The sequence below is a fragment of the Lepus europaeus genome, chromosome 1, assembly GCF_033115175.1.
Source record: "Lepus europaeus isolate LE1 chromosome 1, mLepTim1.pri, whole genome shotgun sequence".
Classification (NCBI taxonomy): domain Eukaryota; kingdom Metazoa; phylum Chordata; class Mammalia; order Lagomorpha; family Leporidae; genus Lepus; species Lepus europaeus.
Genome location: NC_084827.1, coordinates 126,446,479 through 126,472,831, shown reverse-complemented (window position 1 = coordinate 126,472,831; position 26,353 = coordinate 126,446,479). Strand labels below are relative to the sequence as shown.

Sequence of the window (26,353 nt, the reverse complement as noted above, 5' to 3'; positions counted from 1 at the left end):
GCCTCTAAACACAAGAAAAGAGTTCATAGCATCAGCTGGAAAAGTATTTTTATCCAGCCCATAAGCAATTCCAAGACATCACTTACATTTATCACTTCTACTTTTTGCTCACAACAGCATAACATAATATGATTTCTCAAATGTACAGATGTATTCAATGTGCACTTTCCAACTTATATGTTAAATATATTTATTATCTAAAATATATTATATAACATTTATTATATATTATGTAAAACACATTATACATTGAATATATTTATATGTATACACATTAAAGATAAGCTCAAGACATTTTTAAAAATAAAATATACATAGCAATGTTACTATCTAACCCATAAAAGGAACTTGAAAACTACTAAATTCTTTTTTTAATTACAATACACTTTATTTGAACCAAAAATTTCAAAATCTGGAGGCAAATTTACAATGTACAGAGTTCAGTCTTAACAATATGGAAACAGCAAAAAGAAACTATTCAAAACCTTTAACCAAAGATTAAATTATAAATCATTTTAGGCCTCCTAACAATGTGCTTAAGAATTTACAAAACCATAACTTTACTTCTTTCCTTAAATATGTTCTCTGAGGCACATGTTTAGCCTAGTAGTTATGATACTGGCAAAGATATTCAAGTCCCCTATCAAGTGCTAGCTTCTGACTCAAGTTTCCTTCCAAGGCAGACCCTAACAGGCAGCAGGAGAAGGCCCAAGTCATTGCACCCCTGCCACCCATGTGGGAGACCTGAATTGAGTTCCTAGCTTCAAGTTCAACCTGGCCCAGTCCCAACCACTGTGGGCATTTAGGGAGTGAACCAGCAAAAAGGAGCTGCTTCTCTCTCTCCTGCCCTACCTGTCCCCTGTCCTTTTCTGTTTCTCCATCTGTTGGTTTGTCAAATAAAAGTGAAATAAAACATTTTTAAAATGGTGCTCATGGGATGGATGGTTAGCCTAGTGGTTAACATGCCAGTTGAGGTTCCTGCATCTCATATGGGAGTACTTTGGTTTGAAATCTAACTCTTGGTCCTGACTCCAGTTTCCTAATGCAGAAACCAGGAGGCATCAATGATGGCTCAATAGATTTGGTTCTTGACATTCATGTGGGAGATCTGATTCAGTTACAAGCTGCCAGCTTTGGCCCAGCCCTGGCCATTATGGGCTTTTGGAGAGTGAACCAGAGGATGAGAGCTCTTTGTCTCTCTCTCTCTCTTTCTCTCTCTCTCTCTCTCTCTCTCTCTCTCTGCCTCTCAAATAAATAAATAAAATGTTCTCCAGTAGGAGACTAAACTAGAAAATAGATCATGGAAGAAATACATTTTGAACTAGAAAACAGATCATAGATGAAAACACATCTAAGAAAAATACCCTTCGGTATAAGACATACCCATGGAGACCAAAAAATTATGACATGGGAACCAACAACAGCCTGCTAGGTACCCAAGATAAAAAGCACAAAATGTAAAAGAATAACCACACACTTACAATAATATAAGGAAAAATATCTGTTCACATATTTTAAAAATAAAAAAAATGCAGGTAATAAAATTAAGCTAAAAAAAAAAAACCAAAATGAGAAGTGGGTATGTTTTCCTAACAGGATTTAAAAATTTGGAAAATATTTTAACCACTATATAAATACTAAATAAACCTTTAGATACTGGCACCTCTTCAGGAAGGTTGAAAGTATTTATTTTCAAACTTAAAAATATTTTTTACAATGAAATTTATCTCCTTTTGAAACAGTAAGTCAAATAGCATATCAAATTCTTTCCTTCATGAAAACAGTTGGTGGAATAGAAAAGTATCAAAAGGCTTCATTAGCTGATTATTCTTTCCTTGCTCTAATATAGACTTTAAATTTAACCCTTTTTCTTCTATAGATATCAATGATGGGTAATACACTGTTGTTTCCCTAGCAGTTCAAAGAAGCATTTAATCAAACACTATAATAACAAAGAAAAAGTAATATAATTTTAAAATTCATATACTAGTTCAGAAAAAAACAAATTGACCTCAATTCCATTTGTAAGCAAGATAAAAGGAAGATTTTTATTAGTTTATGTCCTAAAAAAAAGAGGGAAAATGGCTATAGAAGTCAATTCAGAAATTATAGTTGTCCGTCATCAGCTAGAATGCAACTCATGAACTCTTGTCCCTTTCTAATTCCTGTTTTTTGTCACACTTATTGCTGTCTTTGCCCACTTGATATGTACGAAGTTGCTCCATGAAGCCAGAATTTGGACATATGGAAGGCCTTGCATTTTTCACCAAAGAAAAAGCATTGGTAAATGAAATTTCTTCAGAATTCATCAAAAAACCTATTACAATTGCAGCAGCTCTGGAAACTCCTGCATTACAATGAACAAGAACAACTCCATCCTGCAATAAAAGTAAAATTACTATTATTTATTTAAGAAAGGTTATGAAATTGGTTATATTCTTGTTAGTTAAAATTGTAAATATTGTTTTAATGATGCATATGAACTGACTTAATTATCAAAACACAACTTTCATAAACAATTAATAGACAGTCGATCAGTTAATCAATCAACTGAGACCTGCCCTCCTCCCTCTCCTAGGACTGAAATGCTTTGATGATGTGTTTGAAATTCATTCAGTAAACTATACACAAAAGCTAGTAAATTAGTAGCTATAATCATAAACTAGACAGAAATCCAGAGACATTCCACATATACATAATCTTCCGATAAATAAACTATTGTCCCTGGCTTGGAAATCTGTGTAAAATGATCAGCAGGGAAAAAAATTTCCATCCTTGGATATATTTTATTCTGACAGAAAATAACTTTAAAAATGTTTAAACATATGAGATGGTAAAATGATTACACAAATATAACAATGGGAAGTGGAAAAAGTAATCAGACACCAACATGAGGTCAATAAATGAAAAACGTTTCAGGTAACTTGCAAACGATACTTTCTGAGTGAAAAGGGACACAGTGCAAGACCAATACTGACGGGGGCAATATTGCATTAATAATGAACTGTGATAGAGCTGATGGAGTAGCACTGATACATCTTGGCCTATCTTGGGCTGCTAAAAAGTTAATGATCTAAGTGAAATGTAATGTACTGTGAGCACACCCTACAGAATTAGATATTTCAGTTACTTCATTCCTTGAATCTTCATTTGATAAAGCACAAAGGGAACAGTGGGAACAATGCAAGGAAAACAAAACATACTACTAAGAATACTCTACACGTTAATAGTACTATGATTGTGACACTGTATTATTTTACTTTTGCAAGGCAGTTTTCTCAGATTTGTTTATCTGTTGCAAAATTCCTTTCCTCAATATGTGTAACAAATTTGTGAGTGAATCTCTTTTCAAAAAAAAACAAAACAAAACAAAACAAAATGATTAACAATACAATTAGCTAATATTCTGGGGCTGGTTTTGTGGTGCAATGGGTTAAGCGGCCGGCATCCCATATTGGAGTGCCAGTTCCAGTCCTGGCTACTCCTCTTGCGATCCGGCTTCCAGCTAATGTGCGTGAGAAGCCAGCAGAAGATGACCGAAACACTTGGGTTCCTTCCACCCATGTGGGATACTAGGATGGAGCTCCTGGTCCCTGGATTTAGCCTGGCCCAGATCTGATTGTTGTGACCATTTGAAGAGTGAACCAGCAGATGGAATATCTGTCTCTTCCTCTCTCTTTGACAAATAGATAAGTACTTTTAAAATAAATAAGTACTTTTAAAAATAGTTATTTTAAATAAATAAATTTAAATAAATCTTTTTTAAAAATTAGTTTTTGTCTGAAATTTTTCATATCAACAAAGATAATTTCAGTAGTTTTCTTACAGATATCATGATTCATTTCCAAATTCATTGTTCTTGTATAAATAAACACAAAAATATTTGTCATATATCTGGAACTTTTTTCACTTTGTACCAATAGCCCATTTTTATGAGACTCAAGATGCTCAAAAATTTTATTATAGAGCTGGTGCTGTGGCATAGCAGGTAAAGCCACCACCTGTGGTGCTGGCATCCCATATGGGTGCCTGTTTGAGTCCTGGATGCTCCACTTCCGTTCCAGTTCTCTGCTATGGCCTGAGAAAGCAGTGGAAGATGGCCTAAATCCTTGGGCTCCTGCACTCACATAGGAGACTCAGAAGAAGCTCCTGGCTCCTGGCTCCTGATGAGCTCAGCTCTGGCCTTTAAGGCCATTTGGAAAGTGAACCAGTGAACCAGCACGTAGAAGACCTCTCTCTCTCTCTCTGCCTCTCTGTAACTCTTTCAAGTAAATAAATAAATCTTTTTTAAAAATTATTATAAATTTTTACAGTAAATTATAGTAAAATTTATTATAGTAATTGCTGAAAATTATTAAATCAAAACAAATTAACTAGATATTTCACAAATGCTTCCAATTCTTTCTTCTCACTCTCCATGTCTAAGGATTGTACATCTCAAATTAAGCATCAGCTCCTAATCCTTGTTTCAGGCTCTGAGTTTAGTAAACCCATGCTAAGAACAAATCTAATTAACTATCAACTCAAATTAAGGGAAATTTTCTTTATTAAAAAAAATTTAGGGACGACATTGTGGTATAATAGGTTAAGCCTCCACCTGTGGCACCGGCATCCCATATGGGTGCCAGTTCCAGTCTCAGCTGCTCCACTTCTGACACTTCTGATCCAGCTCCCTTCTGATGGCCTGGGAAAGCAATGGAGGATGGCCCAAGTTTTTGGGCCCCTGCACCCACATGAGAGACCTGGAAGAAGCTCCTGGCTCCTGGCTTTGGATTGGACCAGCTCTGGACATTGTGGCCATTTGGGGAGTGAACCAGTGGATGGAAGATCTCTGGTTTTGTCTCTCCCTCTCTCTGTAGCTCTGCCTCTCAAATAAATAAATAAATCTTTTTTTTTTTTTTTTTTAAGAGAGAGACAGAGAGAGAGAGAATAAGTGCACTCCCATCCACTGGCCTACTCCATAAATGCCTGCAACAGCCCAGATTGGGCCAAGCTGAAGTCAGGAACCCGTAATTCAATCCAGGTTTCTCATGTATGCAGTAAGGACCCAATTACTTCAGCTATCCCTGCTGCCTCCAGGTAGGGAATTAGCAGGAAACTGGAATTGGGAGTAGAGCCAGGATGCCTCCAATATGGGATGCAGGCATCCTAAGTACTATTTTAACCACTATATCAATGCGCACGCTTCTCCAATTTTACTTGCAGTGGTACATATCTTGCAATTTTAATGCAGATACGAATGAAATCTATATTCTACCATAGCAGATGGAAGCCATATTCTACACCTCAAAAAAGCAGCTGATCCTAACATATCTATCTATCTATATATATATATATAAAAGATTTATTTGTTTATTTGAAAGGCAGAGTTACAGAGAGGCAGAGGCAAAAACAGAGAGAGAGAAATCTTTTATCCACTAGTTCACTCCCTAAATGGCCACAACAACTGGAGTTGGGCTGATCCAAAGCCAGGAGTCAGGAGCTTCTTCTGGGTCTCCCAGGCAGGTGCAGGGACATAAGCACTTGAGTCATCTTCAACTGCTTTCCCAGGAACACTAGCAGAGAGCTGGATCAAAAGTGGACCACCTGGGACTCAAACGATGGCCCATATGAGATGCCAGTGCTGCAGGTGGAGGCCTAACCAACTACACCACAGTGCCAGCCCCTTACATACCTTTTTAAAGAAGTACTTATTGACATAAAATAGTGTCACTTCAAGGTATACTTCCTGATAACAGAAATAATTATTGACATATAACAGTGTCAATTCAAGATATACTTCCTGAAAATAACCAGCCTACAAGCCCTGCCTGTCAGCATGTTGGCTCTGATCTAATATTATATTGCCTGTTGGTCTTCTAAACTCAGAAAACCAATGGACAGCTACTGATCAACCTTTTTACAGACTCAGTAAAGCAGTATATTCTTATTCCTCAGAGTGCCTTGAAATTCTGTTGTTAAAAATGCATAGATTGAGGCTGGAAATGTGGCATAGTGAATAAAGCCATTGCCTGCAGTACTGACATCCCACATGGGCGCTGGTTCGAGTCCCAGCTACTCTACTTCTAATCCAGCTCTCTGCTATGGCCTGGGAAAGCAGAGGAAGATGGTACAAGTCCTTGGGCCCCTGTGCCTGTGTGGGAGACTCAGAAGAAGCTCCTGGCTCCTGGCTTCAGATTGGCCCAGCTCTGGCTGTTGTGGCCATCTGGGGAGTGAACCAGTGGATGGAAGACCTCTCTCTCTCTCTCTCTCTCTGCCTCTGCCTCTCTGTAATTCTGCCTTTCTAATAAATAAATCAATCTTTTTTTAAAAAAAAAATGCATAGATTCTGGGGTCTGCATGTTGCCACAGCCATTAAAGCCCCAGCCTGTACCACCAGCATCCCGTATGCACGCCTATTTGAGTCCCGGTTGCTCCACTTCTGATCCAGCTCTCTCCTAATGCACATGGGAAAGCAAGAGAAGATGGCCCAAATCCTTGGACCCTTGCACCCACATGAGAGACCTGGAAGAAGCTCCTGGTTCCTGGCTTTAGTTCCAGAGTTGCGGCCATCTGGGGAGTAAGCCAGCAGAGGAAGATCTCTCTCTGTCTCTACCTTTATCTGTAATTCTGTCTTTCAAATAAATAAAATAAATCTTAGAAAAAATAAATGCATAGATTCAAAATCCCTACCTCAGTCATTAAAATGAATGTGCACTAACCATCATAACTATACTAACAAGACTAGAACACTCTTTATTCTATAATCTACCTGTAGGTCAGTAAGCAGTGGTCAGAGGGCAAATAGTTATCAATTCCTTAAAGGAAATATAACTACATATTTAAACAGGAAAATTCAGTACATGAAGAATTTATTTCCTAACATTTTTCAGACATAGGAAACAGGAAACTGAATTAATGTTAAACTAAGTATCTCAGAGCCAGTACTGTGGCATATTGGATAAAGCCGTCACCTGCAATGCCAGCATCCCATATGGACACCAGTTCGAGTCCTGACTGCTCCACTTCCAATCCAGCTCTCTGCTATTATCTGGGAAAGCAATAGAGGATGGACCCCTGGTTCCATGTAGGAGACCTGGAAGAAGCTCCTGGTTCCTGGCTTCGAATCAGCACAGCTCTGACTGTTGCAACCATCTGGGGAGTGAACCAGTGGATGGAAGATCTCCCTCCCCCTCCCTCCCTCCCTCCCTCTCTCTCTTTCTCTGTCTGCCTCTGTCTCTCTATAACTCTGGCTTTTGAATAAATACATACATCTTTTTTTAAAAAAAAAAAAAAGCAAGTATCTCAACGAGAAAAGAACAATGAGGGTACTAAATAACTGTAGGAATTGATGAAATATTGTTGGAGGAAAAGTTTCATAATAGATCTTTAGAAATTCACTTAAAATAAAAAGAATAAAGATGGAGACAGCGCTGTGGTCTTGTGGGCTAAGCCTCCGCCTGTGGCACTGGCATCCCATATGGGTGCCTGTTCAAGTCCTGGCTGCTTCTCTTCTAATCCAGCCCTCTGTTATGGCCTGGGAAAGCAGTAGAAGATGGCCGAAGTCCTTGGGGCCCTGCATTCACGTGGGAGACATGGAAGAAGTTCCTGGCTCCTAGCTTTGGATGGGCCCAGCTCCAGTGGCCATCTGGCCATCTGGGGACTGAACTAGCAGATGGAAGACCTCTCCTCTGTCTCTCCCTCTGTCTCTAATTCTACCTCTCATATAAATAAATAAAATCTTTAAAAAAAGAATAAACAAAGAAACCATACTTTCAAATTTCTGCTTTTGAAGGACAGTGGATTAAAATAAAACTTACCTTCATTTTAGCTTCTTCAATAAATTCAAAACATTCTGGAAAATAAGACAGGATATTGGTTTCAGGGAGATCCAATATGGAGATGCTCTTATATGTAAAGTCACTGAGGAAAGCATTTTCAACTCCACAAGCAACATTTAGAATATGAGTCACCTTAAAGGGAGAGAAAAAATGATGATATTTAAACTCTCATGAGTGAGGTAACCTGAAAAGAGACTGGGATGTCAACATCTGTAACAAGAATAGCAAAATAATTACACATGACTCACTTGAATGATATTTCCTCCAGAATACCGTCTCTGCCCCATCCCTAACGGAAGTGCCCCTTCTGTGTACATTCTCATAGCCCACTGTACATACCCTATTATAGCTTCGACCACCTACAGATTGTTTTCTCCTTCTCTCTACTAGAGACTCCATGAGGGCAGGGACCACATCTAACTACTGTAAATAAGTGCAGTGAGTGATATTCCTTCTTTTTTTAAAAAATTTTAAAGATTTATTTATTTATTTGAAAGGCAGAGTTAAAAAGAGAGAGAGAGGGGCTGACACTGTGGCATAGCAGGTTAAAGCCCCAGCCTGCAGCACTGGCATCCCATATGAGTGCCGGTTTGAGTCCCAGCTGCTCCTCTTCCAATCCAGCTCTCTGCTACGGTCAGAGAAAGCAGTGGAAGGTGGCCCAAGCCCTTGGGCCCCTGCACCCACATAAGAAACTCGGAAGAAGCTCCTGGCTCCTGGCTTTAAATCAGCTCAACTCTGGCCATTATGGTCATTTGGGGAATGAACCAGCAGAATGGAAGACGACCTCTCTCTGTCTGGCTCTACCTCTCTCTGTAACTCTGTCTTTCAAATAAGTAAAATAAATCTTAAAAATAGAGAGACAGAGACAAAGACAGAGCAAGCAGATCCTCCATTCACTGGTTCACTCCCCCAGATGGCCACAACAGCCGAAGCTGGGCCAATCTGAAGCCACAGATCCACATCCACATTTTCTTTCCTTGCTCACGTTGCTCAAATTGGTTTGTGTGTCTCACAACCAGAAGAATATTGAATCAGGCTTCATGAAGAGACAGCCATCAATCATTTATTAATCTAACTACCTTGTGGAAGAAAGACAACAGAAAAAAACCCAAAAGTCTACTTAAGAGAGACACTTGAAAGTAGATAGGAGAAACTAGACAGAATGGTGTTGACTCACCTAAGCATATGAGAATCACTGTTCTCCCTAATGGGAACCCTCTTACATCAATATTTTAACAAAAGTGGAACAAGTTTCAAAGTCTTGCTTACACTAATAAATTAATATTCCTCAAGGCAAAATGAATCAAACAGAATCTGAAAATTTTTTTGCATAGGCAAGTATTTTTTTCATCTTTCCCCTCTCATAAACTAGTTCAAATTCAGTTCCATCATGGTGATATGAAATAAGTAGCTATTTAAAAATCCTGCTATGGGCAGGGCTTTGGGGTAACAATTAATATGCTGCTTGGGACATCTGCATTCCAAGTAAAAAACATACCTGGGTTTGAATCCCAGCTCTACTTTGTTTTCTAGCTTCCTGCTAATCAGCACACGGGGAGGCAGCAGGTGATGGCTCAAGTGATTGGGTCTCTGCCACACATGTGGGAGATTTAGACTGAGTCCCATTATCTTAGGTGACATCAATTTCCTTTTGGGTTTAACAGTTCCCTGCCCACCTTATCTCCAATGACATTCCTCATCACTCCACTTAAACATCCTCTTTCAAGGCCAATGCTAGAACTGCTCCTGCTCTGATATGATTAATTTATGTATCCCATTCCCATCTTAAATTTATTATCTTTTAAGATTTATTTCTTTATTTGAGAGGCAGAGTTACACACAGAGAGATGGAGAGACAGAGACAGAGATCTTCCATCCATTGGTTCACTCTCCAAATGGCCATAAACAGCCAAAGCTGGGCTGGTCTGAAGCCAGTAGCCAGGAGCTTCCTCCAGGTCTCTAATGTGGGTGCAGGCACCCAAGCACTTGGGTCTTCTGCTATTTTCCCTGGCCATTAGCAAGGAGTTGGATTGGAAGTGAAGCAGCCAGGACTCAAACTGGCACCCATATGGGATGCTAGCACTGCAGGCAGAGGCTTAACCTGCTACAACATATTGCCTGTCCCTCCCATTCCTATCTTTCCAGCTTTTTCACTCAGTTACTTCCACTAGACCTCAGAAAAGCCATCAATTACTTGATATTTCTGCTTGCTTCTTATGTATCAGCCACCTCTTGCCTTCCCTACCTTTTCTTTCAGCTGATAGTCCCTGGTGCACCTTGACTATACCTTTCTGGCAAAAGTTCAGTTTATACACACACTTCTATGCAGTGCTGGAGAAAAGTCACACAATATTGTATTTCGTGTCTGTCATGAATTGATGAGAACCAACATCTTTCAATGCCCAGCAATGCCCACAAACTGCATTTCTCTAGCAGGTTTCTCTCCTCCATGCTCCATATGGATTTTCCAAACCTTTTCCACCTTCCTAAGAACTTTCAACCTTACCATCTCTTCCATACTTCCAGCAAGTTACTTCATGTACTGCTCGGTGGTAAAAAGAGAAACTATCACACAGGAACCCACACATCTACCACCAAACCTAACAACACCGCCTGTATCTGCACCCACCCTTTCCTTTTGCTTTCTTATTGTAATGACTGATGCACTCCTGCATCCTTTAGAGTGCTCATTCCAGTATCTGTGCTTGGGGGCACATTGCCCCCTACTTTCTTGGCACATTTAGCCACAATTTTTGCTTTCCTATCTCTTCAGCTCCTTCCTCTATCACCACCCTGAAACATGCTCTAAACTCCCCCACACTTAACCTCTCCATATCCTTTTTTGCCCCTGCCATCACTTCCTCATTGCCTCTCCACAAATGTTCTAAAACAGTGCTTGACAAAATGGTAAATGGCTAAACATTCTGAGTAGATACTGAAGTAAGTGATACATCACAACATTTGTTTAGAGGAGGGTAGGAGGAAATGTATTAAGAAAGACATGGTATGTGAGCTGGAACTGAAGACATGGATGAGTAGGTCTTTAACAGGCAAAGATGATGGAAAGTCAATCCAACATAAGGATGACATAAGAAAGAAATGCTTTCAAGGTCAGGTTCATGAGCGTTTGTGAAGGGCATTGAGAAAAATATATAACTGGAAAAATAGACAATAGGTGCAAAGATTTGAACAACATGTAGTTCTTTTTGCAACTTCATTAGGACAAAAGGCACAATGTTAGCAATTATACTGAAACGTATTAAAGATGGACCAACACTGTTTTTCCTAAATGAATAAAACAATTAAAATACTATTTATATATGCTGCTGGATTTGAGGCATTCTTTTTACCTTGTACTCTTTCAGTGTATCCAGATCATGAGCAGTATCCTGTGACCCTACAAGAAATAAATCAGCCTGAACATAAATTGAACATAAATACAACCTTCCTGACTTCATAAAATTTTGTATAACAATTATATTAGTTTTCTTTACCAAGGGAGGGGGGTCCTTAGTCTAACTTTCTAAAAGGCAGTTTGCAATATTCATTTTGTATACACTTTTAGACTCTTTCACTTCTATGATTCATCCTAAAATTTAGAGATGTTTCAATGATTAGCTATACAAGTATTTTCTATAGTACTGTTTTTAACACACACACAAAAGAAAAAAAAACAACTAAAAACCCAATAATAGGGATTGAATTAAATAAAAGATGTTATAATTATGCAGTGAAATATATATGGCTTTTTGCACAATCAGAAACAAGAAATTCAGAATATTTATGGCATGGAAACATGCTCTCAACATATAAAGTAATAAAAGCAGGTTACAAAACATCATCATCAATTTTTATAAAAACAAAAAATGTGTATATGCTTAAGAATGGACAATGTATACAACTCAAAATGTTAACTGTGGGGTAACAAGTAAGCTTTTATTCCCCTCTTTATGTTCATTTCTATTTTCCACAGTAAACATCTCTCTTTTATAAATTAAAAAAGGGTATTAAAATCAAACACCCACAAAATGACTTGGTGCCAGCTGGGTTGGGAACACCCAGTAGCTCAGAGCAAACTGTTGGTCCATAGGATACAACCCACGCTCCATGCACCACTGGGCTGTGTGCACTTTTACATTCTCTTCTTGTAGAAGTTTGCTTTCCAGATCTTCCACATTTGGAAACTGGCTCTAACTGATAAGAAGTTCATAGGGAGAAAAATGAGCTAAAATAGAGTTTCGCAAATGAAAAAAATAGGGTATTTATATTTATAGGCTTCAAGTAATTTACTTTTGCAAATTAGGCTCTGTTTCCATAAACAGTGTTTTTTTTTTAATCTTACACCTGTGGAAAAATCAGTCAGCTCTTATATGAATTTAGATAGCTTAAAGGCCAGCACATACACTGTTTGGCCAATATTCTCTTCACAATAACAAACTATAGGCTCCTTGCTGAGCCCACATTCACCTTTATTCTACTTAAAAGACAGCTGATCAGATATTAGCATTTGTTAAAGCTGCATGGTTGACATGCAATTGTCTATTATATTATTTTCTATAAATTTGAAAAACCTTCACAATTTTTTAAAATTATCAGTTTTTTATTTTTGTTCTTTTGATTTAGTTTGGTTTTTTGCTTGGTTTGTTTGGTTTGCTACAAGAAGTCCTAACCATCTCTAGGGAGAAAAATGGACTCAAATTAATTAAGTGAAATTCAGTGATTTAATACTCATGTCATCCAGCTAGAGTCTCACTTTGAGCTCCTGACTCCAGCTTCCTGCTTTAGCAGATCCTGAGAGGCAGAAGTTAGGGTCCCTGCTACCCACGTGGGAGTCCTGAATTATGTTCCTAGCTCTTGGCTTTGACCTGGCTCAACCCTGACTGTTGCAGGCATCTGTGGAGTGAGCCAGTGGACAGGAAATCTCTTTCTCTCTCCTTCCATAATTAATAAATAAAATATTTAAAAGTACATATGCATGTCATTTAAAAATAATTTTACTATTGCTTAAAATAGCAAAAAAAGCTGAAACACTACTTAAAATTCTTTCCTGTTTTCACCCTATACTGTTATTATTACAAATATTTATCAACACTGAATGCATTGATCATTTCCATTAAATACACACATCAAACACAGACCAAGTCAATTAAATTTCAGGTCAGTCTGCCAAATTTCGAAACTGACTTCCAGAAGCTGACTATATTGATTTAATATTGAGATAAAAAAATACAATTTGGATGCTCTGCCTTTTCAAACAATAAGTAAAATAAATAAATGTTAATCCATAGCATGAGGTAACAGTATCAGCTTGTGTTCCTAAAACTAATACTTGGTACTATCCAGTTCGAGTTAATTCTCTCTAAATTCTAGATAAAAACATTAGCTTTCTTCCAGTTTCAAATAGACTTTTTGTCTTACAACCTTGTGTTAAACTTTTAATGGAAAAACACTTGTCATGAAAATAAACAAACACAGTGAATCACATACTTATTTTTAAAATCTTAGAAAAGTAGAATGTCATCCTTTTATAAATTATTTCTAATCATTATTAAAAACAACAAGTTAAAAATTTGATGGATTTAAATGGCTACAATAATCTATTTTTCTGTTAAAATTCATAGAACTGAACACTAAATCAATTTAATTGTATAGTAATTTTTAAAAGTTGATGAATAGGAATACAGCTAAACAGAAGGTCTACTTATAGCGATTTACAGTTATATTGTATGTTGACATATAGTACTCAAATATTCCTTATCTGAAACAATGATTATTATAGAAATGTTATAATAAGGTAACTTAAAAAGTATATTCATATTACAGGTTACTGGAACTGCGACTTCTAACAGGCTCAAGGTTTTGCAATCATAGTCTACGTATCATGAATTACAGGCTTTGTAAGATCTCTAACACCTTGTTCCTATCATTTTAAGAGATAATGTTTATGAAAATATCAAAAAATATATAAGTGATGTAGCAAGTCTTAATGTACAAATCACAAAAAGAAAGTTATTACCTTAATGAAGAGAGAACTAAATGATAACCCAATTTTTGAAAAAAATCTATAGTAGTGATCATTTTTAAATGAATAGAAATAGAAGCATAACTTACTATGAGGAGTAGGTAATATATTTGTGAAAGAATTTTACATAAAAACTATTTAAAGCAAAAACTATTTAAACAAATTTAATGCATGTTCTCCCAAGAATATTGGATTTCCTAGAGCTCAGAAATCCTCTACAATCACATAGAGTATCTCAAGCTTTTCTCCTTGAATTATAGAGTTCAAAAAGTCATCAACTGGGACTTCTCAGAACCACTGACTCAGAACAGAACTGCTATTAACAAATAACAAGTATGCTGTTTAACTATCCAAAAGAAATAGAAATTCCTACTTTTTCAAATAAAGTCAGAGTTAAGAAAAGTCCTACTGATTTTTGTTCTAATAATATAATTTGCTGGGGCCGGAGCTGTGGTGCAGTCATAGCATTCTATATGAGTGTGGCCTGCTCCACTTATGATCCAACTCCTTGCTAATGCACCTAGGAAGGCAGCAGAGGATGACCCAAGTCCTTGGGCCCCAGCATCCATGTGGGACACCCGGAAGAAGCCCCTGGCTCCTGGCTTGGGCCAGGCTTGGGCCTGGCCTAGCCTCAGCTGGTGTGGCCATTTGAAAAGTGAACCAGCTGACGGAAGATCCCTTTCTCTCTGTCTCTCCTTTCTCCCTGTAACTCTGCCTTTCAACTGAATATATATATATATATATATATATATAACTTGCAAAGCGTAGGACAAAAAGTGTTTACTAAGATCTTGTATGCACCCCTTAAAATGTTTAGGGCCTATGTAAGATTTTAGAAATGCATTAGCTTATTGGAGTTTATAAGCTAACTAAAAAAGACATACTTGATTTTTACAACTTTCTCTTTTTTTCATTAGAATATTTACCTATTTATTTGAAAGGTGGAGTTATAGAGAGGCAAAGGCAGAAAGCGAGAGTGAGAGGCGAGATTCAGTCTTCTATCCGCTGAATCACTCCCCAAATGGCTGCAGTGGTCGGAGCTGCGCCCATCTGAAGCCAAGAGCCTGGAGCTTCTTTCGGGTCTCCCATGTGAGTGCAGGGGCCCAAGGACTTAGGCCATTTTTTACTGCTTTCTTAGGCCAAAACAGAGAGCTGGATCTAAAGTGGAGCAGCCAGGACTCAAACCAGCACCCATATGGAATGCCAGCACTGCAGGCGGTGGCTTTTACCCACTAAGCCACACCACCGGCTCCTAGCTTTCCATTTCTTAATCCTCCACCCAAAACAAAAATTGTTTGGCATGCAATGCTGGGACGAAGCTGAGCTCACTGAAGAGAAGGAAGCTCTTATAATCATCAACCTGGAAATAACCCAGTGTCCCAGAGAGAAACCAAATCTGGTTAGAAACAACTCCTGCATCATTCATGTGGAACTGTAGATGTAGCCATCTATGGGTCCCTCAGGAATAAGGCAATTTTAACTAGACAGAAACAGGCTTCCTCTATCTTTCTGGAAAAAAAAAAAAAAATCCCATTTCCTGGTCTGGAGAAGAGTCCATATTAGGACTAGTTTCAGAAGTCCCTCCCAGGACTGTTCTGGAATCCCAGGAAGGATTCTAACCCCAATCTGAAAACATAACCCTAATCGGTCCACATAAAAGAGAATGAAATAACAGCAAAGTTCACGAAGGCCCTGGATTAGTGAATAATAACTAAAGATTCCACCATAATTATTTTAAACCATTAGTACTGCAATGGAAGCCAAATAACTAAGATGTGCCTGGATACATTTTCTTTCCTAGTTATGATAAGCAGAGAGAGGTGGACATTTCTTATTAACTAAAAGATTTACTCAATTTTTCACTAATGTCTTGGCTAGAATGTGGTATATTTTTTTCACTGGGCTACAGAAACTAGTTGGAGAGATTTACATAGTAAACTTAAAAATAGCCTATGAAACGATTCATATACCACATCATATAGTAATAACTCACATATCCTACAACTGATGTGTGTCAAAAACCTTTCATAACAACTTCAGAACAACTTTATGAGATACACAGATACTATAACTTCAGGGCTTTTTGGAGGGCAGGAAAGATAAATGACTTGTATTAGCTAATCTAGTAAATTACAGGCAGAACAGAACAGAAGATTTAGCCTCCATAAAACAGCCCAGAATAACAATGGAGAGCAGGAGTCAACCAGATTCGGGCTTGATACCCAACTCAGTTATTTACTAGACGCATTACCTTGTGAAGTTAGTTAACCAATCCTAAATTCCAGTTGCCATATGTAAAATGGAGCTGATGATCTCTACTTAACAGAGTTCTTAAGCAGAGTAAGATGCTGTGCAAATTTTGCATGGTACATGGCTATTTCTGACACACGGTTCAGTGTTCTTTCAACTCAAAAATGCCTTGTCTGCATAAATATTGATAATTTCTCTGCTCTTAAATGAAAAACAATTCTAGCCTACTTAAAATTGTTGACTATTTTTTAAATTATACATCATACCATATTCTTGACAAATTAAGGAGTTTGTATTTGCATAACTTTGCTTCATTTGCTATAATCTTTCATAATCCTAAAAAACAGAACATGAATGTGCTATCCTCTATAGAAGTCAGAAAAACAGGAAACTTTTCTAAAATTCAAACACCAGGTGCCAAGTGTTTCTAGAATCTATGCTTCTTAGGGATATACTGTGGGGCAGAAATGTCTCCAGGTGGCTAATGGATGGTCCACATTCAAAAAAAGAACCATTTCAACTTTTCAGTAAGGCAGCTGACTGTACAGATTACACATAATGCGAGAGGGGGATGAGAAAGTAATCTGGTTAAAAAGGACCCAATGACTTAGTGGCAAGGAGATATACTCACCCAGGAGCAACCATGGTTTAACAACGCCAACTTGCAGGTCCAAGCTAAGATCCTGCACATAACCACAACCACCCCCACCGCTCGGCTCTACTTCTTCCACAACGTGAATTCTGGCATCTTTCCACGTTTCTATAATTTTCTTTCCAGTTAGCGTTGTCACCCTGGTGCATTGCTTCCGGAGATTATTCCGGGAGAATGCTTTAATTTCCTGGTTAAGGGAGTGCATTACATGAGCAGTGGCTGAAAACAAATACAAGCAAATCCAGCAAGCACCGAGGCCACAACTGCTCGCCCCTTGTAGCCCAGGTAACAAAAGCAGCTTCCCGGCGCGCGCCCCTACCAGGTGACTGCAGGCACCCGCCAGGGAACATAGAAGTCCAGCTCCCTTTCTCCCAGCGCTACAGTGTAAGGCGAGGTTTGATTGGCCATTGAGAACCCGGCGCCGATTGGATGCTGTTTCTTCTTCCTGTCCGTGGAAAACTGCGTTTCCCTTGCTGGTTCTAGGGTCCCGTGCCGTGTTCTTGTTGCTGTTTAAACCTAGCCTATGTACGCAGAACGGTAGAAGACTGAATTGGAGAAAGGGCCGATTTTTCTAGATATGCTCCCTCGGCGTCAGCTGATGGCAGTGACCAGGAACGCCACCCGCTGCCCCCGGGGGCTCGGCTTCCGTGAGGCCGGCAGAGTCGCGGTGCAGTCACCGAGCCTTTGGCGTTTGGGCCGCTGTGGGGGCAGAGGCTTCACCGCACACGTGGAAGTTATTTCTTGCTTCCTGTGTCCTCTCCCGCTTAGTCTTTTCAGCTGATACTTCCTGGAGGAACGTTTACTAGGTAAAATGTGTATGTATTTCTGATGCAACCATTTAAATAAAATCCAAAAAATTTAAATTTTTAATTACGATTTGTGAATTTTTGTAAAAAAAATTGTAGTTTTATTAAAATATATAGATAGACAAGGGCTTAAAATCTGTTTTCTGATTTTCCATCTACATTTTTACCTGCTCAGGGCAACTGTATGCAATATATTCTCTGTTTGGAAGGAGCCCTTCAGCTCTGTCCATCCACACAGACTTCAGAAAATCTAGTGGGCAAATATCCAAATTTACAAAACAGATGAATTATAGAATCATAATTTTTACTATAAAGGACTGATTCGTTTTGCAAAACCACAAAATTCCTTTAAATGGGGATTTTCCTAACCTGTATTAAAATAAAATGCAATAAAAATTTTTTAAAAAAGATTTTATTTATTTGAGAGGTAGAGTTACAGAGAGAGGAAGAGACAGAGAGGTCCTCCATCCACCGGTTTATTCCCCAAATAGCTGCACCCACATGAGAGACCTGGATCCTAGCACTTGAGACATCTACTGCTTTCCCAGGCCATAGCAGAGAGCTGGCGGAAGATGAGCAGCCAAGACTTGAACCAGCGCCTATATGGGATTACAGTGCCATGGGCAGAGGCTTAGCCCATTGCACCACAGCACCAGCCCCTAAAAATTTTTTTAGATTTAATTTTATCTTTTATTTAAAAGGCAGAGTTATGCAGAGGCAGAGAGAGAGAGAGAGGGGTCTTCCATCCTCTGGTTCACTCCCCAGATGGCCACAACAGTCGGAGCCTAGCCAATCCAAAGCCAGGAGCCAGGAGCTCCTTCCAGGTCTCACACACGGATGTAGAGGCCCAAGAACTTGAGCCCTCTTCCATTGCTTTCCCGGGCCATAGCAGAGAGTTGGATCTGAAGTGGAGCAGCTGGGACTTGTACTGGTGCCCATATGGAATGCCGGCACTGCAGGTGGCAGCATTATCCACTACGCCACAGCGCTGGCCCCTAAAAGTTACTTTATGAGAGGCAGAGACACAGAACTACCATCTGCTGATTCTCACCCAAATGTATACAAGGCTAGAGCTGAACCAGGTGGAAGTCAGGGGCTAAGAACTCCATCCAGATCTACCAGGGGACCTAACTACTTGAATCATCACCTGCTGCCTTGCACATCAGCCAGAAGCTGTAATGAGAGGGGCTGAACAAGAACCCAAGAATTGGGACATGGTGAGACAGGATAGGAACAGCACTGACTAAATCAGCACCTCCCCCCCCCCCCAACCTGACAGGTGTCTATCTCCTGAACTGTGTATCCAGCTGCAGCTCCAAACCATTCAGGAACAAGGAGTTTCTGGACCCTGAGTGGAAAAGATTTCCTTCTATCCTGTTAGGGCCTTCAACCTGCAGGCATGCCCAGAGTAGCCCTGTGCTACCAATATGTGACCTTTCTGGGAGGATGGCAGTGAGTTACATTGTCATTTTAAACATTCTGTGTGGAAAATAAGCAAAAACAGAAGCAAGAACAAGAAGCCAGCCCTTAACGGAACACCTAACATACTAAAGTGTCATGTACCAGGGGAAAAACACCACACCTCAATACCCCATAAAAGCACCTGTTCAACCCCAGTTGGGGAGCTAATGTGGGGAACCTTTTCCCACTGTGCTATTTCCCTTGTTCTTAAGCCTAAGTCCCCAGTAAACTTTGAGGACATTGGCACACTGGCCTCCTGTCAATTTCTATTTGCAAGTGAGCCAACGAACCTGAGGATGGTAACAGTGGGATGCCAGTGTCCCAAGTGTTATCTTACCCACTGCATCGAATGCCCATCCTTAAAATGCAACTTTAAAAAAAGATTTATTTGAAAGGCAGAGCTAGAGAGAGAAAGATAAAGAGACAGAGAAATAGAAACATCTTCCACCTGCTGCTTCACTCCCCAAATGGCCACACTGTCTGGAAAGGATCTAGGAGCCAGGAACTTCTTCCAGATCTCCCACACATGTGGCAGGGGCCTAAGGACGTAGGCCATCTTCTGCTTCTTTCCCAGGCATATTAGCAGGGGGCTGGATCAGAAGTGAAGCAGCTGGGATTTGAACCAGCAAGCCTTCAAGTTGTGCCAGCACTGGCCCCCTAAAATGTAATTTTAAATGAATTTAGACAGAATATGTGAACACATATATAAAATGAAGTTGAATTTATGAAAATTTATTCTCCAACACTATGTATTAACATTTTTGTTACTTTTGAAATTTCCTGACAAAAAAACCCGTAAAATATTAATGTTTTGGGGCCGGCGATGTGGCACAGTGGGTAAAGCTGCAGCCTGCAGTGCCGGCATCCCATATGGGCACCAGTACGAGTCCCAGATGCTCCACTTGCAATCTAACTCTCTGCTATGGCCTAGGAAAGCAGTGGAGGATGGCGCTGGTCCTTGAGCCCCTGCACATGCGTGGGAAATCTGGAAGAGGCTCCTGGCTCCTGGCTTCGGATCGGCGCAGCTCTGGCCATTGCGGCTGATTGGGGAGTGAACCAGCAGATGGAAGACCTCTGTTTCTTCTCTCTCTCTCTCTCTCTCTCTCTCTCTCTCTCTCTCTCTCTGCCTCTCCTTCTCTCTGTGTGTGGCTCTGATTTTCAAATAAATAAATAAATCTTTTTTAAAAAATGAATGTTTGTGTCCCTTCAAAATGCATATGTTGAAGCTCTAAGCTCCAGTGTGATGATATTTGGAGGGGAGCTCTTTGGAAGCTAGTCAGGGTTAGATTAGGTCATGAAAGCTGGAATTAGTGGCTTCATGAGAACAGGCAGAATTCTCCCTTACTCCTTCTCCTCCCTGCTGGCGCCAGGCAAAAGCCATGTGGGGACACAAGGAGAAGCACTCTGCATGCCAGGAAAAGAGCTTTGCCGGGAAGCGAATGGGCCAACACCTTGATCTTAGCACTTCCAGCCCCCGGAATTGTGAGAAGTTTCTGTTGTTTAACCCACACATGGCATTTTGTTAGGGCAGCCTGAACAGACTGAGACATAAACCAAATGTTCTTTGTCTCTCTCTCTCTTCCTCTTTCAATAGGAGGGAGATATTAGCCCAAGCTATCTGTAGGACAGACAAAAATGAAGAACCGAAGAAATTATCTGCATTATCTAAACAACCAAAGGCTCTTTCAAAATAAAACCAAAGTCAGTCTATACACTTATAACAATGATCAGGTGGACATTGTGGCAACAGCCAATTAAGCGAATGCTTGGGACTCCCACATCCCATGTCAGAGCACCAGTTTGAGTCCTGCCTCCTCCACTCTCAATCCCACTTTCTGCTAATGCATCTAGGAAAGCAGAGAATGATGTCAAAAGTACTTGGTTCTCTGCCACCATGTGGGAGACGAGGGTGGAGGTTCAGGTTCTCTGTCTCTCCCACTTTCTCTGTCACTCTATCTTTCAAATAAATAAATAAATCTGTTTTTTAAAAAGCCCAATGATGAAAAATAACTACCAACTATTAATTACTGTGCTTATAAATAACTTTTAGATTCTCAGTGTTATCCATTAGGTGCTTATGATACTTAATATTAGGGGTCAATTGGGCTAGATTAAGGAATACCTAGAAACCTGGAAAATCATTTTGGGTGTGTCTGTGACGGTGTTTCCAAATAAGATTAGCATGTAAGTCTGAGTGTACTGGCTGGGAAGACTCAGCCTTCAGTGTGGGTGGGCACAATCAATTAGATGGGGAAAAGCAGCAGAAGATGGCATAAGTTCTTAGGCCCCTGCCACTCATGTGGGAAACCTGGATAAAACTCTTGGCTCCAGATTTCTGCCTTGGCTTTGGGTTTCTGTGGACTGAACCAGTGAATGCAAAATCTGCCCCCCCCCCTTTTTTCTGTAACTGTGATTTTTTAAAGATTTTATTTATTTATTTAAGAGGTAGAGTTACAGTGAGAGGGAGAAACAGAGAGAAAGGTCTTCCTTCCGTTGGTTCACTCCCCAGATGGCCGCAACAGCCAATTCAAAGCCAGGAGCCGTGTGCTTCTCCTGGTCTCCCACGTGGGTGCAGGGACCCAAGGACTTGGGTCATCTTCTACTGCTTTCCCAGGCCACAGCAGAGGGCTGGATTGGAAGAGGAGCAGCCAGGACTAGAACCGGCACCCATATGGGATGCCAGCACCACAGAGCCAGCCCCCTGATTTTCTTTTTTCTTTTTTTTTTTTTTTTTTTGACAGGCAGAGTGGATAGTGAGAGAGAGAGAGAGACAGAGAGAAAGGTCTTCCTTTTGCCGTTGGTTCACCCTCCAATGGCCGCTGCGGCCGGCGCATCTTGCTGATCCGAAGCCAGGAGCCAGGTGCTTTTTCCTGGTCTCCCATGCGGGTGCAGGGCCCAAGGAGTTGGGCCATCCTCCACTGCCTTCCCGGGCCATAGCAGAGAGCTGGCCTGGAAGAAGGGCAACCGGGATAGAATCCGGTGCCCCAACCGGGACTAGAACCTGGTGTGCCGGTGCCGCAAGGCAGAGGATTAGCCTGTTAAGCCACGGCGCTGGCCCAGCCCCCTGATTTTCAAATAAATAAATAAATAAAGTTTTTTAAATGCTATTGTGTGTTGTATGCTGATCTTATAATCAGTGACTTTACTGAATTGTTTTCAGTTCCAACAGCTTTTTGGTGAAGTGTATAGGTTTTTCCATGTACAGCATCACATCATCTGCAAATATGGATATTTTGAACTCTTATACATTATTGTTGGGAATGTAATAGTTCAGACACTTTGTAACACAGTATACAGATTTCTTTTTTTTTTTTTAAGATATATTTATTTGTTTGAAAGTCAGACTTAGAGAGGGAGAGGGAGAGTGAGATCAATCAACCTCTGTTCACTCCCCAAATGACTGAGTCGGCTGGGACTGGGTCAGGCTGAAACCAGAAGCCAGGAGCTCCCTCTAAATCTCCCATGTGGGTGCAGGGGCCTACGGCCTTGGGTCATCTTCCACTTCTTTCCCAGGTGCACTAGCAGGGCGCTAGATTAGAAATAGAGCAGCTGGGATTTGAACTGGTGCCTATTTGGGATGCCAGGACTTCAGGCAATAATTTAACCTGCTAAGCCACAGCACTGGCCCCAGAGATTTCTTTAAAAACAAGAAATAGAATGGCTGTATTGGTTGAACTCTGTAATTAACACACATTTATTCTTAGGTGTTTAAATTTAACTGAAAACTGATCCCTGTTAAATATAAGAGTGGGAATAAGAGAGGGAGGAGAGGTACAATTTGGGACATGCTCAATCGGACTTGCCTCAAATGGTGGAGTTAGAAATGTGCCAGAGGATTCCAATACAATCCCATCAAGGTGGCATGTACCAATGTCATCTCACTAGTCCAAGTGATCAATTTCAGTTCACAATTGATCACACTGATAGGTCTAAGAGTCAAAGGGATCACACAAACAAGACTAGTGTCTGCTAATACTAACTGATAGAATAAAAAAGGGAGAGAATGATCCAACATGGGAAGCGGGATACACAGCAGACTCATAGAATGGCAGATGTCCTAAACAGCACTCTGGCCTCAGAATCAGCCCTTAAGACATTTGGATCTGGCTGAAGAGTCCATGAGAGTATTTTAAGCATGGAAAGCCAAGACACTCTGGCAGAAAAAAAAAAAAAAAAAAGAGGACCTAAATGAAAGATCTCTGCGAGTGAGATCCCAGTAGAAAGAATGGGGCCATCAAAGAAGGAGGTACCCTTCTCTGAAGGGAGGAGAGAACTTCCACTTTGACTATGACCTTGTCTAAATAAGATCAAAGTCAGCGAACTCAAAAGGCTTCCATAGCCTTGGCAACTCATGACTAGAGCCTAGGGAGATTACTGACGCCATAAACAAGAGTGTCAAATTGTTAAGTCAACAACAGGAGTTACTGTGTACTTACTCCTCATGTAGGATCTCTGTCCTTAATGTGTTGTTCAATATGAATTAAAGCTATAACTAGTACTCAAACAGTATTTTACACTTTATGTTCTGTGTGGGTGCAAACTGTTGAAATCTTTACTTAGTATATACTAAATTGATCTTCTGTATATAAAGATAATTGAAAATGAAATCTTGATGTGAATGGGAGGGGAGAGGGAGCGGGAGTTGGGAGGGTTGCCAGCGGGAGGGAAATTATGGGGGGAGGGGAAGCCATTGTAATCCATAAACTGTACTTTGGAAATTTATATTTGCTAAATAAAAGTTTTTAAAAATTTAGTATATACATAATATATAATTTAAAAATCTTATTTTTATGATTTACGTATTTTTTGAAAGGCAGAGTTACAGAGAGACAGAGGCAGAGAGAGAGAGAGAGAGAGAGAGAGAGAGAAAGAGGTCTTCCATCCACTTGTTCACTCCCCAATGGCAGTAATGACCAGAGCTCAGCCAATTCAAAGCCAGGAGCCAGGAGCTTCTTCTGGGTCTCCCAAGTGGGTGGGAAGGCTCAAGGGCTTGAGCCATCTTCTACTGCTCTCCCTGGCTATAGCAGAGAGCTGTATTGAAAGTGGAGCAGTGGGACCGGCACTGTGGCATAGCAGGTAAAGCCGCCGCCTGCAGTGCCAAGTATCCTATATGGGTGCCAGTTCTGCCCAGCTGCTCCTCTTTTGATTCAGCCCTCTGCTATGGCCTGGGAAAGCAGTGGAAGATGGCCCAAGTCCCTGGGCCCCTGCACCCACGTGGGAGACCTAGAAGAAGTTCCTGGCTCCTGGCTTCAGGTACGGCATCTGGGGAGTGAACCTGCAGATGATTCTTTCTCTCTCTCTCTTGCTCTTTCTACCTCTCCTTCTCTCTGTGTGTAACTATGACTTTCAAATAAATAAATAAATCTTTTTAAAAAATGGCCTGATTAGAAACATGAGCATCATGGACAAATCAAGCCATCCCCCAACAAAGGCCTGCACATACTTTAATTAATAAAGATATTTCAGCTATCAAACTGGAAAATCACATGTACTTTACTTATGAACATGATGCCATTTGAAATTTTAAAAATAAATGGTAGACACTCATGGATGAGCAAAATCAAACATTGCTAGGCTAAATTGTTAAAATGGGAGTATTAAAAAGTACTGCTAAATTTATTAATTTGTCCCTCCTTCATTCTGATCCAGCTCTCTGCTATGGTCTGGGAAAGCAGTAGAAGATGGCCCAAGTCCTTGGGTCCCTGCACCCACGTGGGAGACCCGGAAGAAGCTCCTGGCTTCAGATTGGCTCAACTCTGGCAGTTACGGCCATTTGGGGAGTGAACCAGCAGATAGAAGACCTGTCTCTCTCTCTCTCTCTCCCTCTGCCTTTCAAATACATACATACATACATACATACATACACACATCATTAAGGAAAAATGAAAGTGGAGCAGCCAGGACTTGAACCGGCACCCAAATGAGAGGCCAGCACAGCAGAGGGTGTCTTTTACCTGCTACACCACAGCACTGGCCCCAACAAATTTCTATCTTACTCAAAAGCTAATGTTGTTTGTACCACATCAATCTATAGAGGATCAGCAGAATTGTTGGTTACAATAGTGACAGTTCCAACTGATAATATTATAATACAAGCATGCTTGTAGTAGTACTGAATGTTATACACTGATTCTTAGACTCTATCCAACTTACACATTTTCCATGAATTTTTTTTGAAGACCTCCTTCCTATAACGCACTATACAGTTTTCCAAAAAGTCCCGTAAGAGCAAGACTGCTTTTCACAAAGCTCCCCTGGGTGTAGAGATACTGAGAGTAGCACCATTCTCTCGGGCCTGGAGTGCAGGCAAGAGAGAAAGAAAAGGCAAAATGTTAAGGGACCCAAGCCAGAGGAAGAAAATATCATTCCACCCACGGGTAAAGCATCATGTCTGCTGGGACATAATTGTGAGGAATTGTCCTGGAAGAGGACATCCTCACAAAGGCTAAAGGGCTCGGAATCTGTGGAAAAGGACTAAGTGTGAAATGAATACATCCTGGAATATGTTCTTGCACCTTCCATATAATTTCTCTCTCTCAAAAGATTTATAGCATCTGTGCCAAGTACTATACTTGGCACTTCATAAGTATTGCTTCTAATCTTTGCAAAAATCTCGCTTTTAGATAAAGTAACTGAAGTGTGAAGAGCTAGTAAGCAGTGGATTTTATATTCAATCTCAGGTCTGTCTGATTCTAAGGCATACATTATATGCTCTGGCAAATTGCATAATAAATAACAAAATCTGCCACAGTAATATATAATCTTCATTAACTCCGATATAATTAAATCAATAAAAATTATATAAGTACTGTAATAAAAAAATCTTCCATTTTGGGGTGAGTGTTGTGGGGTAGCAGTTTGAGCCACTGCCTTCTGTATCAGTGGACTTGTGATTGAACCCTGATTCTGCTTCTGATCAAGCTTCCCATGAATGTGAACCCAGGAAGGCAGATGATAATGGCTGAAGTTCTTGGGTCCGTGTCACTCACATTATAGATTCAAACAGATAGCTACTGGCTATGGCATGGCCTAGTCCTGGCTGTTGTGGGCATTTGGTGAGTAAAACAGCAGATGGAAGGTCTCTCTCTCTCTCTCTCTCTCTCTCCCTCCCTTTAAAATACGTTAAAAAATAAACTTTAAAAAGAAAAAACAAGAATTTATTTTATTTTATTTTATTTTTTATTTTTTGACAGGCAGAGTGGACAGTGAGAGAGAGACAGAGAGAAAGGTCTTCCTTTTGCCGTTGGTTCACCCTCCAATGGCCGCAGCAGTAGGCGCGCTGCGGCCGGCGCACCGCGCTGATCCGATGGCAGGAGCCAGGTACTTCTCCTGGTCTCCCATG

General features: G+C 40.3%; 1 protein-coding gene across 1 annotated transcript; it reads right to left on the bottom strand.

The window, feature by feature from the left end:
- Window positions 1-394: 394 nt before the first annotated feature.
- DUSP19 (dual specificity phosphatase 19) lies at window positions 395-17,281 on the bottom strand. Its single transcript, XM_062188787.1, has 4 exons — window positions 16,724-17,281; window positions 11,171-11,217; window positions 7,800-7,952; window positions 395-2,378 (listed from the first exon to the last, which is right to left on the bottom strand). The coding sequence occupies exons 1-4, from the start codon at window positions 16,947-16,949 to the stop codon at window positions 2,139-2,141; spliced, it is 666 nt and encodes a 221-aa protein (XP_062044771.1). The 5' UTR covers window positions 16,950-17,281; the 3' UTR covers window positions 395-2,138.
- Between the last annotated feature and the right edge of the window lie 9,072 nt (window positions 17,282-26,353).